Source organism: Simochromis diagramma, unplaced genomic scaffold (assembly GCF_900408965.1).
Source record: "Simochromis diagramma unplaced genomic scaffold, fSimDia1.1 OVJJ01000205.1, whole genome shotgun sequence".
NCBI lineage: Eukaryota > Metazoa > Chordata > Actinopteri > Cichliformes > Cichlidae > Simochromis > Simochromis diagramma.
The window spans coordinates 16,219,185-16,234,872 of record NW_024386782.1 but is presented as its reverse complement, the minus strand read 5'-3'; the positions used below and the strand labels follow the sequence as shown (position 1 = coordinate 16,234,872).

The 15,688-nt window shown below is 42.3% G+C and overlaps 3 protein-coding genes across 5 annotated transcripts; 1 reads left to right on the top strand and 2 right to left on the bottom strand.

Moving 5' to 3' along the window:
- Positions 1-1,287: 1,287 nt before the first annotated feature.
- Positions 1,288-3,235, top strand: LOC120727782 (alpha-2-HS-glycoprotein-like). Its single transcript, XM_040022271.1, has 7 exons — positions 1,288-1,518; positions 1,707-1,814; positions 1,905-1,986; positions 2,103-2,257; positions 2,351-2,446; positions 2,578-2,649; positions 2,775-3,235. The coding sequence occupies exons 1-7, from the start codon at positions 1,321-1,323 to the stop codon at positions 3,156-3,158; spliced, it is 1,095 nt and encodes a 364-aa protein (XP_039878205.1). The 5' UTR covers positions 1,288-1,320; the 3' UTR covers positions 3,159-3,235.
- Positions 3,201-9,178, bottom strand: LOC120727779. 2 transcript variants are annotated; one of them, XM_040022269.1, is made up of 7 exons: positions 7,706-9,178; positions 7,372-7,539; positions 7,170-7,291; positions 6,928-7,093; positions 6,493-6,608; positions 6,286-6,421; positions 5,771-5,875 (listed from the first exon to the last, which is right to left on the bottom strand). In XM_040022269.1, the coding sequence occupies exons 1-7, from the start codon at positions 7,977-7,979 to the stop codon at positions 5,862-5,864; spliced, it is 996 nt and encodes a 331-aa protein (XP_039878203.1). In that variant the 5' UTR covers positions 7,980-9,178; the 3' UTR covers positions 5,771-5,861. The 2 variants fall into 2 exon arrangements, with proteins under 2 accessions (XP_039878202.1, XP_039878203.1); XM_040022268.1 differs by having other exon boundaries at positions 3,201-6,421.
- A 263-nt stretch (positions 9,179-9,441) lies between these two features.
- Positions 9,442-15,419, bottom strand: LOC120727783 (profilin-2-like). 2 transcript variants are annotated; one of them, XM_040022272.1, is made up of 3 exons: positions 14,976-15,361; positions 13,547-13,739; positions 9,442-11,113 (listed from the first exon to the last, which is right to left on the bottom strand). In XM_040022272.1, exons 1-3 carry the CDS (start codon positions 15,102-15,104, stop codon positions 11,016-11,018), a joined length of 420 nt encoding a protein of 139 aa, XP_039878206.1. In that variant the 5' UTR covers positions 15,105-15,361; the 3' UTR covers positions 9,442-11,015. The 2 variants fall into 2 exon arrangements, with proteins under 2 accessions (XP_039878206.1, XP_039878208.1); XM_040022274.1 differs by lacking the exon at positions 9,442-11,113 and adding an exon at positions 11,120-11,438 and having other exon boundaries at positions 14,976-15,419.
- Positions 15,420-15,688: the final 269 nt, after the last annotated feature.

Sequence of the window (15,688 nt, the reverse complement as noted above, 5' to 3'; positions counted from 1 at the left end):
TGAAAGGTTTGGAAGCTTGATGAGGATCAAGTGAAATAGTGGGTTTATACTCACTTTTGCTCAGTGTTACTGTTTGCCCTCTATTTCCAGAGTGTACAACCCATCCTGAACAGAAATATACATGTTTTTTCCTCTTAAAGACAGAGAATCAAACAGATATGCACACCGTATCGTTTCCTATAGACAGGTTGAATAATGAGCAGAGATGACCACACCTTCAGGATGTCCGACTGTGCTGAAAACACATCTGTTTGAGGCCAGAGTTCATGGCTCCCAGCTACCGCTCACTGTAAACTTCAACCTATTAAACAGTAACTTTCCACTTAATAGAATTTACTGGATTCTTAGAGTCACCCTTTTCCAAATCAAAAATCATTTAGATGCCAAAGGAAGCTTTCATACTGAAAACACATGCACTGCTCCTCAATTTCCACAGCTAATGATATAACAGCTCGTTAGACTGAATATATTCACTTTTTCTTTATTGTTTATACTGACCACTGCTGTTAACAGAGGACGACTCATTTTAATCACTGCAACATTTAAATGTTTGTAACAAATTGTGGCTCAGGCCATTGTACAAGTCTACATGAATTAAACGAGTAAATTCATTAGCTTTAAATGATGAACAGGGACAGAGTACACAGACAAGTGACACAAAACTGAAACAAACGTGTCCGATCATGAGAAAAACTTCCCTCATGAATCCTGTAACAGAAAATATGACTGAACAGAAGGTTTTGCTTCTGTCCTGCAGATGTCTTCCTGCATCACTGCTGAGGCTGGCCTTAAGACTTTTATTGCACATGTTGTGACATAAAAAAAAAAGAGGGACATGAGTCCTTTTAATGGGAGTAAGATGTAAGCTGACATGCACAACATAAGAGCCTAACATAACTTAGTCTTTGTAAAAGTCATGCAGAGTTTGAAAAAGGAGTTGCAGCAGAATCCAGGTAATGTTTATGTATTTAGTGCTGGTCTTAAACATGAAACAGGACTTTTTTTTTTTTAAAATGGGGAGACCAGGGAAATTAAATTTAGCTTTAATTTTGGAGACGGGAGGTCCACTTTGCTTTTATGAGTTCGTCCTGAATCTTGCACGTGACCACTGAAGAATTCTGTAGCATTCAGATCATTGAAGGCCATGATTTAAAAAAACAGAAGCGCCGTGTGACGCAAGAGTCAGGAGGGATGAGCATGGTGTTTACCTTGGCTCTGTTTTTATGTTTAAAGTACAGGATATATAAGCAACAGTCTGCCTCTCGTCTTTGCCAGTATCTACTCAACTGTGACACTTTTAATTCACACAGAAACACAGAAATGAATCTCCTGAGCTTCACTGTGGTGCTGGGACTGCTGGTGGGGACATGGGCTCAACCCATCGTGCGAAGGCCTCTGTGCGACTCCCCCGAGGCGGAGGAGGCTGCTCTGGTGGCGCAGGATTACCTCAACGCCCAGCACCATCATGGCTACAAGTATGTACTGAACCAGATTGACGACATCAAGGTCTACACGAAGGTAAGTCAGCAGTCAGAGATCAAAAGCAGCTATGTGCTCTAATTTTGCTAATAGGAGCTCTTATATGTTCACCTGCATCTGGAATAATATATACAGCAGAATTTAGTCAATTACCATCTTATGCACTACATTTTTAAAAAGTAACTTAACAATTGTGCAGTGATTTGTATATATTTTTGCTTTTTCAGCCAGACGGAGATGAATACGACATGGAAGTTGACCTGCTGGAGACAGACTGTCACGTGTTGGACCCGCTGCCTCTTGCCAACTGCACAGTCAGGCCCAAAGTACAGACGGTGAGACGCAGAAGCTCTCAGGCTTCGACTCCTGTAATTCAGTCGATATTAGTTCTGATCAACCTACTTTGATTCTTCGTTCTCTTCCAGGCGGTAGAAGGAGACTGTGATGTGGTGCTGAAGAAGGTTGGCGGTGTTCTGAAGGTCATTGCATTCAAGTGCAAATCAGAGGGTAAAGATCACAGATGCTGCTCTCATCCAAATGATTACAAAGAACAAACCACAGCAGTGTCCATACATACTGCATGTGTCAATAACCTGTATGTGACTTTCCTGCTCGACTTGTAGTATCCACAGAGGATTTCTGTTTGGGCTGTCCCAGCCTCCTTCCCCTCAATAACACCGATGCGCTGGATTTTGTCCATGCCTCTCTGACAACCTTCAACAACATGACTGTGAACACGACACATGTTCTTCTCGAGGTTGGAAGGTTGTCATCACAGGTCAGACAGTCAGGATACTTTTTACCAGATGTAACACAACTGCATGCTTTAACCTGCAGCTGTCAGTTCATCAGTGCTGTTTAATACTCTCAGGTTGTGTCTGGTGGGCCCATCTTCATAACAGAATATGTGGTTGTTGAGGGAAACTGCACCGAGGATCCCTGCGTGCCTCTCAACGATGCCATGGCTGTGAGTACACAGTAGTAAAAGCACTCAGTTTGTTTTCAGGCCTGTTCAGCTGATCTGAGATGGAGAAATGTTCAATCAGGTCACCAGATGTTGAAAATGAACAAAACTGAGAGCTGTGCCTCTCTCTCCAGGCTCGTGGGATTTGTACAGCCAAAGGTACAATCGCCCAGCACAGTGTGGACTGCAAGATGTTCTCCACTCTGGTAAAATACTGCATCTGACTTCTAATATGTTCTGATTCATGAAGACAAAACAACATTCACCATCTAACGTTCACATAGAAAACATTAAGAACTGTTTTTTCCTCTCACTGATGTCATTTTTTTAGATTCCCATTGTAGATGCCAACAGCACTGCAGCTGCAGACCCCGTCCTACCACCAGTGGTTCATGTGCACACACACGGCCTGTCACACAAGCACGGCCACAGCCACCACAAACTGACGGCTCTCCACAACCCCCATCAGAGCCTCTTATTATCTGCAGAGTCAGCTGAAGTGGTACCTGTCGTCCCTGCTGCTGCTGCTCCAGCTGCAGATCCAGCTCTAGCTGCAGATTATGATTCAGCTGGAGAATCTTTGACGAGTAAGGAGCCTCCTGTTTTCTTCAGGAAGAGAGATGTATCTGCTGCCATCATGGTTGATGCTCCTGCTGTTCAAACAGGACCAGTTTCTCTCGTGCCAGTCTGCCCAGGAAGAGTCAGATTCTTCTAAGTGTTCAAGTCCCACAGACTCTATACTTGCTTTCAATTGTAGCAGAGCACCTTTGATACGTGAGCCATGTCCAGTAGTAGCAGTAGGAATAATTTGTTTTAAACTGTCAAATCAGACAATCATCTGTGTAAAACTGATCATTAAATCTTCAGTAAATGTGTTTATAAATCAAAACAATCGACTATGTCAGTACATTTACAGGCCTAGTGAGCACACTTATATGTACCATGATGCATTCAGTCATCCCTGCAAAGTCTTTCAGAACAAGTGCAGAAGTTTACAGTGCATTCAATCCTGCTGTGAACCCGCTGACACTTCTCATACAGTCATGGAAGAAGAACGAACACACACACACGCTTTTTAAAGATTTCATTACACAGTATATTTTACTGACAAACATTGTGTGCTAAAACAAATGAGAGCAGTGGAACACTTGATTTTCAAGTTCACCACACAAGCACTCATCCACCCACCCCCAGGCAACTGTTTATGAATGGGCAAATTCCATTTACAAGAACGGATCAATGCATATCATGCTAAAGCACAAACAAGCTGGACAAACAGGTTCAAAAAAAGGCTGTGTACCTTCCAAGTGTAAGAAGCGGATATTATGGCCCCACTGGGTAAACTGATAGCAAAAGCAGCCAAACAGAGGTCGTCCGTCACAACCTACGTCACAGCAGATATGAATTCCATGCCCTTCTGCCCAACACACACTCCAGAAAAAAAAAAAAGTTCAAAGCACACGTTTTGGGTAGTTGCACTATTTATTCACATTGCTAGAAATTGCTGCTTTCATGCTTCCAACTTCAATGCTTCTTCTGAAGGAGTTCAAGAGTGATTCGTACGAGTCCAAACAACAAGGGTAAGGAGTTCAACACCTGCCTCAGCTACACACTACCACCGGCTTAGTGATCAGCTTCTCAGCCCCATCCTTGAAACAGCTTTTGAGCATTATGGGGTGGAAACCTGTTGCTGGAGCCTAAAGGAGTCGAGAAGTCTTTAAAGGATTCGTGGAATTTTAGCTTTAACTGTGCTGCACCTAAAGGTGGCTTGTAGAGGGGAAATATAAGTGGAGGGCCATCCGTAGTAGGAGAAAGGAATGGCAGACCGGAATTGTTAATGTCATCATTATCCTCATTTTCATTATCATAATCCCCACCATCATCATGGTTAGCATTACCAGGCAAGGGAGTGGGAATACCTTCCTCAAGCCACTTGGAGAGTTGTTCATTTCCCTGCAGGGGCTTAAAATTCAGTGGAGTCTTATGTTTACCATTCTGCTCTTTTGCAAGATTTTGGGTCATAAAATTTAAATCAACAGTTGGATCTCTGTAAAGCTCGGAGGAATCCACGAAGCTGTTGGGCTCCCTGCCTGGTGGTTCACGCTGTAGCAGCACATAATTCCCAGAATAGAAATTTAGAGTCTGCTCATGTTTGGAGTTTGAGTCACTTGTGAATGGTTTTAAATTGTTCGGGAACACAGAGTTGTTATAAGTGGATACAGGAGCGTGCTGAAGCCTATCGAAAGGAACCATAAAATGATCAAGTTCCTCTCCAGGTGATTTATTGTGTTGCTGCTGTGAATTTGGGTTGTTAGACATAAAATTAGGCCACGTTGGACGGTTCAAGTTCCCAGTCAATAGTTGACCGTTGACCTGCACTGGGGACTTAATGTTATTCAGCTGATATCGCCCTTCTGGGTCATAACCTGAAGGCAGAGGTTCTGAGGATTGGCTGTGTAGATACGGCCAGTGGGCATGCAGTGAATTAGGTGCGGGGTTCATGCGGTTCAGTGGTTCATGACTTGCAGTCCAACTTGGATCATTTCCTCGTGGTGTAGTAGGGTTGCCATCTGGTGGCTGTAAATATAATTGCTCCACATTTTGAGCTGGAAAGGGGTGCAGTGAGAGGGGCACAGAGGTGTAAGATGAGGCAGATTGTGCTGCTTCAGTCGGCTGTTGAGGAAGTCTTGCAGAACCCACGCCAAACTCAAAATATGAAGCTGTAGGTGGAAATGACAGATCTGGAAACAAGTGAGGCACATCTGCACAACTGCCAACTCTAGCTGGAGTAATATGGAGAAGCTGATAAAAAGTCATTTGTGTACAGCAGTTAGACAAGGAGCACACAGGTTGCATATATGCAGAGCTGAGCTGAGGATCTTGCGGGGCTGTATAACTATTGATAGTTAGTGGAATTGCAGATTCAGGATGTTTTTGGTCACTGGGTTTAGCAGCACCCTGTGGCTGCAAATAGGTAGCAGAGGGTAATGTCACAGGCTGTAGCAGCTGGAGCTGCTGTGGGTAATAGAGCTGGTTAAGTAGGTGATGCATCTGACCCTGTGGATATCTGAGAAGAGGTGGCGTGCTTTGGACTGGATTTTCCTCATTTGTTCCAGCTGGTGTCTCAGATATTTGACAAAGTTTGTGCACTTGTCCCAAAAGACTTTCAGCTGCTGATGCCAAAGCAGCATTTGGATTTCTGGCAGGCTGATTTTCAGGGCATAAGTACATTTGCTGGTGTACCTGACGCTGAGGGGCTTCAGGCTGTGGTGGCTGAGGAACAGTGGAGGGGTTTGTAGCAGGCTGTACTTCGGGCTTTGGTTGGGGGTAGAAGTGATAGAGGTGGGAAAGTTGGTTCTGTGCTTTGGGTTCTGCTTCCTCTGATTTTTCAGGTAATTTGTGATATGGTGGATGATCTTCAGATGCTGAAGGCTGTGAGTAAAAAGAAAATGAATATGGGGGTTTCTTGTCTTGGCTCTCGGGTTGGCTTGCAGGAGGTTCCTGAAGGAGACTAGGCCGTGGGTTAATTGGGCTGGGAAGCAAATGTTCTTCAAACTGACCTGCTGGTGGTTTAGTTATTAGTGACAGTGTAGGGGCAGGTGGCTGAGAATCAAAAGGGGAAAAATGTTGCCATCTTTTCCCTGCATCAGTTTGGACAACTGGAGATGAAGCAGGTCTAGGATTCACTGCAGGTGCAGCAGGTGTATTGACCAGACTTGCAGAGTAAAAGAAAGTGGGGTGGAAAGGACGAGCCGTATCTTCTGGCCACTGATTCAGCATATCTGAGTTCTGAGGAAGAACCGCTTGATGAGGATCATGAGGAAAAGTCGACGCATACACACCTTTGCTCGGTGTTTCGTTTTGCCAATCGGGATCCTTTGCCGGGTTTTCTGTGAATTCAGGCTGAGCTGGTAATTGTGATGGACAGGAAATTGTTGCTTCTCCATCTCCAGCAACTTCCAGAGTATACAACCCATCCTGAACAGAAATACAAGTTATCTTTCTTCCTAAGAAAGGGAGAAAAATCAAAACAAACATGCACAACATACCTTTTTCTCTAGGCAGGGCGCATAATGAGCAGAGATGACCACACCTTCAGGATGTTCGACTGTGCTGAAGCCACATCTGTTTGAGGCCACTGTTAGTGGCTCCCATTTACCGTTTACTGCAAAATAAACGGCAGGCAGGAACTCACCTTAGGTTTCCTACTCCTAAAGTCATCTTTTGGCAAACTAAGCTATCATTTAGAAAATATAGAAAGCCATATAGAAAGCTAAAAAGTTTAGACAAAAAACAAAACACGCACACTGGAGTTTGGACCATCAGTTAACTTTAAGGGAATCTAAAATACATGAAAATTAAGTGGTTGTCATAGTCACACAGGGTTTGGAAAGAGTATTTGTAGGCCAGTTTAGCCAACATGTCATGTCTTTAGTGCTGGTTTAAAAACAAAAACAGAGACATGATGAGGACCAAAAACTCACACTTAACTTTAATATTGGAGACGGGCAGGGTCCACTCTGTTTTTACAAGCATGTCCGCAGTATTGCAGGTGACCATCGGAGGATTCAGTGACAGCGAGCCCATGAAAGGGCACGACATCCTCACTGGTATGCCCCACCAAAGCAGTGGGAGAACATAAGTGTCCTCCTGAAAGCAGCAAGGAAGCTATTATACATAAGCACGTGGTTAAAATGTGCAGTGCCTTCGGATCACAGTGACCCACCTGGAGAGCGATGAAGCAACCATCATAGGGTGCGACTAGGACCAGATCTCGTCGTGTCGAGCTGATGGTGTAACCGCAGCTCGAAGGTAACTTGGACAGGGGCAAAGGAGACAAATGGCTTCCTGGGGGAGACGTTCAGCAGGAGGAGGGTGTAAAAATCATTACATGGAACTACTACGTAGACCTTAACATAACTACTTACCCCTGTCCACGAAAAGCAGAGATCCAGGGGTAGAAGCAGCATCATGAACCTGAAGCGTCATGGAGTCTAGCGTACATTCAACCTTTGGTTCCATCTTAAGGAGTCGTTCCATTGCCTCCAGGTCGAGACCACCATATTGTCCATCTGGTTGTTTAGCTTCCTCCCAGGCTTTCAAAAGTAGGGTTTGAAATTAGTTTTAGAAGGTATGCAGTTGTTTACTAGAGAGGCCCTAAAACACTATGAACACAAAATCCTTTACAAGCATAAGAGACCAAATGTTGGAGTTTATTACTTTTAAAAGCCATGGCTCACTTTCAATTTTAACTTTACGTACCCACGTCTGCCTGGTAATCTGTTTCAACATCCCTGGTGTTGTTTGTGGTCTTGTTTCTGTTGGGTTTAGGACCTCGCAGCAGCGTTTGCCCAATTGAAAGTTTTCCATGATGCTGATGACCTTTAGCTCCACTTTGACTAAGCGTTGAGTTTCCACCTAGTTCATCCAGGGCCTTAAGCCTCGTCAGTGTTGCGCATTGACAAAGTGAAGCAGAAAACAAAAAGAGCCCAAAATACAGTGAGCCATTAACACCCCTGCTCTCTCTACACGCCATTGGAACAGAGGAAAAAGCACTGCCCCAGGACTGTACCACAAAAACTGATCAGTCCTCTCAGCATGTAGTGCTAAACCTGGTCTTAATTTTGACTAATCAAACACCTAACCACAGCAGCTGGTGCCAATGCGCAGTTAAGAGCAGGAGGTCAGTCTGTGGCTCTGACAAGACCACAAGATTTACAACAAGTTACCCTGCTGCCATTTTTCTAACAGAACTTTTTTTGCTGCTCAGTTTTCCTTCGGCTGAATGATGCTATACAGATTATATTTTATGGTAATATAGTTCTTCTACAGCTTGTTTAGTGGCCAATTTTCAGACTTTTTGTTGCTTCATTTTGTGTGAAACATCTTTGAAACTTTTTTAAAAGAAAAATTGAATAAAATCTCAAATCAAAACTCCACTGCAATAATAAATCACATATGGATTGTGTTGCTGTCCGTGTCTCCTTTATTCTGGTCAAAGTGTGGGTAGTGTGGGTTTGGTGGGCAAGCAGCAGCTGTACTAAACTCAATACTAAGCAGTCAAACACTGTTTAGAACCACAAATTTTACTGAAATCTAGCGCTCGTCCCGAGTTTCCAAATTTGAGTCCCACTCTGAGGAAATGTGCCTGATATGGTGCATATCTAAAATATAGTGTGTTTCTCTAGTGTAGCAAAAACACATGCAGCTAGTTTTTATACAAGACAATGATGTCGTGAGACTTTTTTTTTTTTTTGCCAGTGAGAAAATGAGTAAAGACATGACTGATTTTGTCTCAGAGATTTAGAGCTGTGTAGCCAGTTTATCCTTCCTGTCTAGCATGTTTTCTTTCCTTTGGTTTGATTAGGAACTGGTCTGAAAGTAAGACAGATTATCACCCAAATCCCATTTAGATCAACACTTTATTTTATTGTTATAACCTTAAAAGTTTGTCCTTAGCTACTGAAAATACCAAAGCAGCCCGAGCAGATCAAAGCAATTTCCCTTTGATGGCAGCCTGCAATTTATTAAAACTCTGTAATTCCTACAGATTTTAGTCATTAAACACTTCAGCAAGTTTATTTCTGGGATTTGGCAAGACTCGAGTGCATTCTCCTATTAAAGAGTGGAATGTGATAATTCACACATTAAGTGTAGCAGTAGCGTTCTCCTGTTTGATCATAAGATCTAGGTCAATGTTTTCCCAATCAGAGTATGTACTGTTGCTAATTCAGTGTATCATTAGCACAATAAATTCAAACTGCCCCAGTTACAGCTATAATCACTAAAACTCCTGATTTACTCCATTAAACAAAGATTGAAGTGATGAGGCAACAGACTGGACATACTGGCTTTCCCTCTGGTTGGAATAATGTTTATTTGATCTGTCTGTAAACAAGACGTCTCATCGATGCATGGCATTTGAAACAGCAGATTTTGTGGCAGAAGGAAACTTCCCACTCAAAGAAAAGTGGACAAAATATTCCAAACTTTTTTTCCCCCCCGTCGTTTAATTCTGTACATATTCCACAAAGTCTGGAGATTACTGATGCCAAAATATCCCTTAGGAAAAGTGCCATTAAAAGTTACTTCTTGCTGGGGCAGCAGTTTAAAAATCCAACTTGTGGTAGCAACAGATCATCAGATATTGATTTTTTTTTTTTTTATGGCACAGAATACACAGTTATTCTCAGAAAAAAAAAATTCACAAGACAACTTACAAATGTTCTTATTCCAACCAACACCATTTTCAATATGTTTAGTGTACACAGCATCTTTTTTTTTTCTTTTAAATATACTTCTACGTACCGTACTATGACAATTTGTGAATACACCTTTGATGACTAAAGCACAAGGCAAATAATCCCAAGGCGCTGGAGCCCAGCAGCCTCAGTTTACAGTCAAAATGCATTCATACTGTAGTACAATGACAATTCAGTTTCATCGGTTAATGAACAAGAAGTTAGCGACAAATCAATTAGTGATGAGAAGTTTAAGTAGTGTTGAAGTCTAAAGAAGCAGTTACATGTTTTACAGTCATCTCAAGTAGTCGTCTTAATGATTTACAGTCAACAGGTGATGCCAACAATCATCCATCAGAATAAGCTGAAGGAGTTCTGATAACCCTTTTATATTGACAATTGGTCCAAAGGGAGGGAGACTTGTGGGGGAGAGGGGGTGTGTATGCATGTAGTGATTTTACAGCAAAATTTACAGATAGCAGGAGATGACAGACAGACGTCTCAGCTGGCACAGAGGTGGAATGTCTGCCGAGACTCCCGAAATATAGTGAAGTGAGACGACGACCTCAGTAATGGGTGACCTTACACAACAGCCCAACACCACATCGTTAACTTTTAAGACCACATTCAGGTACAACAGCAAAGAAAAGCATGTGATGGAGGGTTGAAGAAGTTGTGCGGCGAGGGCGGCGAATCGGTACACACATACAGGACTTTAGAGGAAGTTTGTCATTTCTTTAATGGAGGCAGATGAGAAGATGGTTTTGGCTGGAATACTGCGCTAGGACAGAGGAGGGAGCCGGGCTGGGATCCAAGTGTTACAGAGAGTATGCATGCAACTTTTAAATGCCAACATGCGGATTTTAAAAAAAACAAAACAAAAATAACCCAGCATCTTTTAGTAATGCTCAAAAGAAGGGGAAAGAAAATGCGTAATTATGCACCTTCACCACCATCACATGTGTACTTCCTGTTCAAATACTAGCCACTTGCTGCAGTGAATGTTATACAAGGAGAGTCCAAATTTGTTGAACGCTTTTATTACACTTTGCGATCATATTTGATGCACACTTGTGGTGAACATTTCAATGAACATGCCATTACTGTAGTGTCAGAAACATCAGAAGTACAATGTTTAAGTGGGGAACATTAAAAAAAATAAAAATAAATAAAGAGGGTGGTGTTGGGAGGGTTAAGCAAACAAAAGGTTGTGTATAAAAGTAGACTGGATAGGAAGTAACACTGTATGCCACCTAATCCTGGAAGTAGTGTCAACACAATACGGTGAGTGGTAGTGAGCTGCTAAGGTGACGAACGGGTGGAGAGGTTGCTTAATATCCAGACTTCCTCAGGTACTCAGCCATTGCATGTGCTTTCTTGTTAAGATTTCCACCATGGACCGCCTCCTTTCCCATGACTATAACCAATACTGGAGCACACAAGGAAAAAAAGAGAAATGAACAGAATTGAAGAGTCTCCCTCCCCCTACAGGATGGATGGGGGAGGGGGGAACAAAGGTGACACAGCATCTTACCACTCTTCATTGCTATTAAAAGTTTCCAAGACATTTGACTGCTTTCAGGAGAAATCTTAACAGCAATATTTCTTTTCTCTTCTTTATGTCCCTCAAATTTTAGCTAAGTGAGCTTGAAATCATTAAAACCCTGAATCCCTCAAGTATTTTGCCATTGAGTAAGCCTTCTTATTCAATCCGCCTCCATGGACCCCTTCTTTGCCCATTACAAGAACCAAAACTGGAAAAGAGAAGAGATAGAAAAGAGACAGTTAAGAAAAAGAGGTAAGAGAAAAGCAGTAAGAGTGTTTTCCCCCACACAGGTTCTACTTGGGCGGGCCGCTCAGGTATATTAACAGCTACCTAAATGTGCCTGATAAATGTTTTTGTTCAATTTCATTTTCCTCGTTGAGTCCGACGTCATCTCTGATCAAGTTAACACTAGAAAAATTTCTGCACTCTTATTTTGAAAGGTCAGTTGCTGATAACCAGCAAGCACTGACCATTTCCCTTCGCACGTTTTCTCTGCTGCAGCTTTCACCTGCTGCTCAGTGGATGTGCTTTTGAAGATCCACTGTGAGCTGGAGGTTCACACCTGCCAGAACCTGCAGCAGGTGGAGAACTGGTTTATGTGGCGCTACACCGAGCTCACTGAGGCTGCAGGGAATAATAAGGGCTACCAGCTACAGTCTAAAAACTATGGAGTCATAGTTCAACTGCAGTATGAGACTCACTGAAGATACAGCTGATGACATTGCTTAAAAAAGCAAAAAAGAAAAAACCCTTGGGTCAAAGTGCAGACCCAAGTTGCATAGAAAATGCTTATAATTTATTATTTAAGACAGCTCCTCCCACTTTTACACACACACTTATCTCCCGCCACAAGTGGAACACAAGTATGTGGGAAACACTATTAGAAATGTGACATCTAAGGATATTCAACTGAAGTGCAGTTTTATTATTAGCATTATTCATGTTGCTACTTGACACAATACAGCCTCTACACATGTCCTGTGTCACTGAACCATTGATTCAAATCTGCCAAATGCATTAACCATAATTTCTAGTTCTGTTAAAGACAAAACAGTTACGGATGAGTGAGCAGTTTCCTGCACAGCCCTCGTCTTCAGTGCACTTTTAAATATTGGTGTGTTTTGCACTGACAAACTGCAGGAAGACCAGTGCACTTGATTAGACCCATTTTCTCAGCTTCTGCTGACCTCTGCGTTTACCAACAAACCAGATGTGATTCATCAGTAATCGCCCAAGAGATTTAGGACAGAATTGCTCCTTTTTTGAGGGTCCTGGCTCTTTCTGCTAAAGAAAGATAATACCAAAAAAGAAAGACACTAATCAAGGTGCACTGTACCTTCCATACAGTTAAGACTGTAGCACCTCCATGCATGTGCTGTTTAATCAAATGTGTGCATTTCTTCTTTGACTCCTCAAGTGAGGAACAACATTCAGAGAAGTAGAATAACAGGTGGAAATAGCTCGTGCTTAGGGAAAGAAGAAAAAAACAAAAAACAAAAAAAACACACAAACAAAAAATACAACTTATAGCTGAGGACAAAACAGTAAATGAAAACAGAATCTGGTTTTCATTGCAACCAGTGTTTCTCACCTTAGCACCAGGTTACAGTCATTTTTAAACAAATCATTTTCAAGTGAGAACTGATTTAAAAGTATTTAAATTTTTTGGATGTGTGCGCAATTAGATGACACAAAAAAACAAAACAAACAAAAAAAAAAAAAAAAAAAAAAAAAAAAAAAAAACGGAAGTGTCAGATCACAAGAACTTTGGTGAGAAACACTGAACAATACCAGAAACCAAGGACCACAAAGGCAAATTGAAAGAAGCGGGGATATCGTGGCTTATAAAGCTGTACTAATCTTGTAATAAATGCAAACACTAGAGTAACCGTAACTTGAGTCAAAGATGCTAAAACCATGTGTTTGAGGCCTACAAAAGATTTAAATCATCAAAATAACACAATTTTCTGCCAACACAAAACTTGTTTCGTCACTAATGTTAAACTATTTCAGTAGTTTTGGCCATCCTGTATCATTTGACCTTTATAGAACAAATGACTAATTAAGAATATAAACTATTAATGAAATCTTGGGAAAAATATAACTTTGTGCATCCTGTAGATCTTATTCTGGCTCAGGTGTGGATTACAACCATAGCCATGAGATAAGGAAGTGATGTCATGCCGCAAGAGAATGAGCCTGACAAATCTAATTTAAGACATTGCTCATACCCATGTGTTTATGGGAAACAGTAGTGTCTTAGCCTAAGTATGCATTCTGATAGCTGTAAAAAGCTAACCCATAAGACGCCTTTACCTTTGCCGGCTCTTCCCACAGAGATATTGTATGTAGGTTCTCCTCCTTGGCTCTTTGTCCTGATGTCCATTGTCCAGTCGCCCTCATCCTGGAGGCTGTCTCTGAGGACTGAACACTTCTTTGAGCCCAGAGTGAGACCGCTGGTATAAAAGGTCTCCCTGTCCTTACCGATAAGGACGTCTATTTCCTGAGACTGAGGAGAGAGAAGGGCAAAACAAAAAAAAAAAAAGACACACAAAGCAACAGGATTGAGGCGATATTAGTCACATGCCCAAGACGTAGATGTGGTTCCAGTTACATGGCAAGCATAATCCCATTTCAAATAACACAGTATTATTAGGTAGATCAACTTTAATGCATGACTTCTATGCACACATGAATTCCGCACAATAATAATTGAGGGCTATTTTAAAAGAATTGCACATGTCTTGACTTTTGGGGATTCATTTCCATCCTTGTAAATACTGTTTTATAATGATTCTTTTGTGAGAATTGGGTGATTTTTTTTGCAAAGACATATTCCAATTCTGTTCTGGGTGTCAGACAAAATGATAGAGGCCTCAATTATCTAATATTTTAGAAAGGCACAGAGAAAAACAAAAAGGTATATTATTAATAGTAGCATTCTGGCACCGGTCACGTGTGACAAAACAGCGGCATTAGGAATTACAGACTAGCATCAAGGGAAAGGACCGCGTTGAAACCCATTCTCTGGATCCTAACACGCCCTGTCCCCAAACCAGGCGATAATATGATCGGGATCCTCTGCCTGCAGGGACTAGCGGAAGTAAAGCGGCGTCTATGCACCGGTCTACCGCTCAAGCAATCCCAATGAATGAACTGAAAACGCTCATTCCCTATTAAAAGACGAGCATTTATAATTGCACTCGTTTCTTGCTCGCACTGATAACACTGCGGGTTTACCCCAGGCTGAACCAAACACCACACATTAGCTTTTAAAAGCACCCGGAGCCGGTAAAGCAGCAGCTTAAAGTTAGCTAATCAAAGCAAGCGTGCACACAAAAGCATGCACGCTCCCTTCAATCAGACACCGTCTACTCACTGGTCTTAAATTAGCTAAGTGTTGTTTTACCCGGGTTCCCTCACCCCTTTATTTTGATTATTACAAGACAGCACGCCATAATCATCTATTTGTGTGTGAAAGCCATTATACGAGAAGCCTTCTCTGAACCACATGAGGTCTAATCCCAACGTTTCCTTAGCTAGAAAAAGCCGACACAGGCCACTGATGAGCTAGCCAGCTAGCCCATAAGCTAGCTCGGCACCGTTAGCTCGTTAGTCGCTTAGATCCTGCGAGGTAACGGTTTCTGCGCTCCTCGGGCTGGTGAACGTCTGCGTGACAGATAACATTACTGCCAAACGAAACCACACTCTCACACCCCCAAACGAGCTCGTTTTGACTTCTTACCGTGATATTGTTGAATGTACCACCGGCATGTGCTGCCCAAACATATTTGGCGTCCATATAACCAACAATGGCGCTATCCTGACAGCTGCCATCGGCCATCAGGTTTTCCACGTAGCTTTGCCAAGACATTTTCAAGAAACTGATGATATAAATATATTTAATTTAAAAAACTACACCTATTTTTTAGTGTTGTCGCCAAATAAGAGGCAAGACAGAATGAAAGAAAGCCCGCAGACTAATTTAGAGTCTCCAATCTAACCCACACTTCGACGTTGAGCAACGCGAAGGCTGGGGCAGCAAAGAAAGCCAGGGCAGTGAGGCAGCGGCTGGGTGTAGTCCGTATCAGATCACTCCGCACAATGAGCTCCCTGGCGCTTTTATGGCAGCAGGCGGCGGAATAAAGAGGGACTTATCAGCTCAGCCAACAGTCAAGTCTGAGGGAATGCCGGGGTGGAGATTTACTGATTCTTCCATTAACTTCAAGTGTTTCCATGTTGTATGGATGATATGACAAAGAGCGTCAGACCAGACACCGTGTGGGCTTTTACCCGCAGTACACAAAAACAACACGCACTGAGATGCACGTGTCTGATGGATTTCGCGATTATTTTCTCACCTAACGATCCTTCATAATATTGTTACTTAAAATCTGCATTCACCGGCCACTTTGTTAGGCACACTTGTTCATCTGCAAGTAATTGCAAGTATCTTAT

Excerpts from the sequence above, each read along its gene's own strand:
- LOC120727779 (XM_040022268.1), bottom strand. The coding sequence starts at position 7,979 with ATGGCGTGTAGAGAGAGCAGGGGTGTTAATGGCTCACTGTATTTTGGG. Across the intron at positions 7,540-7,705 it reads AGATTACCAGGCAGACGTGG|CCTGGGAGGAAGCTAAACAA; the intron begins GTACGTAAAGTT and ends TACTTTTGAAAG. Across the intron at positions 7,094-7,169 it reads GTTGCTTCATCGCTCTCCAG|GAGGACACTTATGTTCTCCC; the intron begins GTGGGTCACTGT and ends TGCTGCTTTCAG.
- LOC120727783 (XM_040022274.1), bottom strand. The coding sequence starts at position 15,104 with ATGTCTTGGCAAAGCTACGTGGAAAACCTGATGGCCGATGGCAGCTGT. Across the intron at positions 13,740-14,975 it reads GTACATTCAACAATATCACG|TCTCAGGAAATAGACGTCCT; the intron begins GTAAGAAGTCAA and ends CTCTCTCCTCAG. Across the intron at positions 11,439-13,546 it reads TGTGGGAAGAGCCGGCAAAG|TTTTGGTTCTTGTAATGGGC; the intron begins GTAAAGGCGTCT and ends TCTCTTTTCCAG.
- LOC120727782 (XM_040022271.1), top strand. The coding sequence starts at position 1,321 with ATGAATCTCCTGAGCTTCACTGTGGTGCTGGGACTGCTGGTGGGGACA. Across the intron at positions 1,815-1,904 it reads TCAGGCCCAAAGTACAGACG|GCGGTAGAAGGAGACTGTGA; the intron begins GTGAGACGCAGA and ends GTTCTCTTCCAG. Across the intron at positions 2,258-2,350 it reads TTGGAAGGTTGTCATCACAG|GTTGTGTCTGGTGGGCCCAT; the intron begins GTCAGACAGTCA and ends TAATACTCTCAG.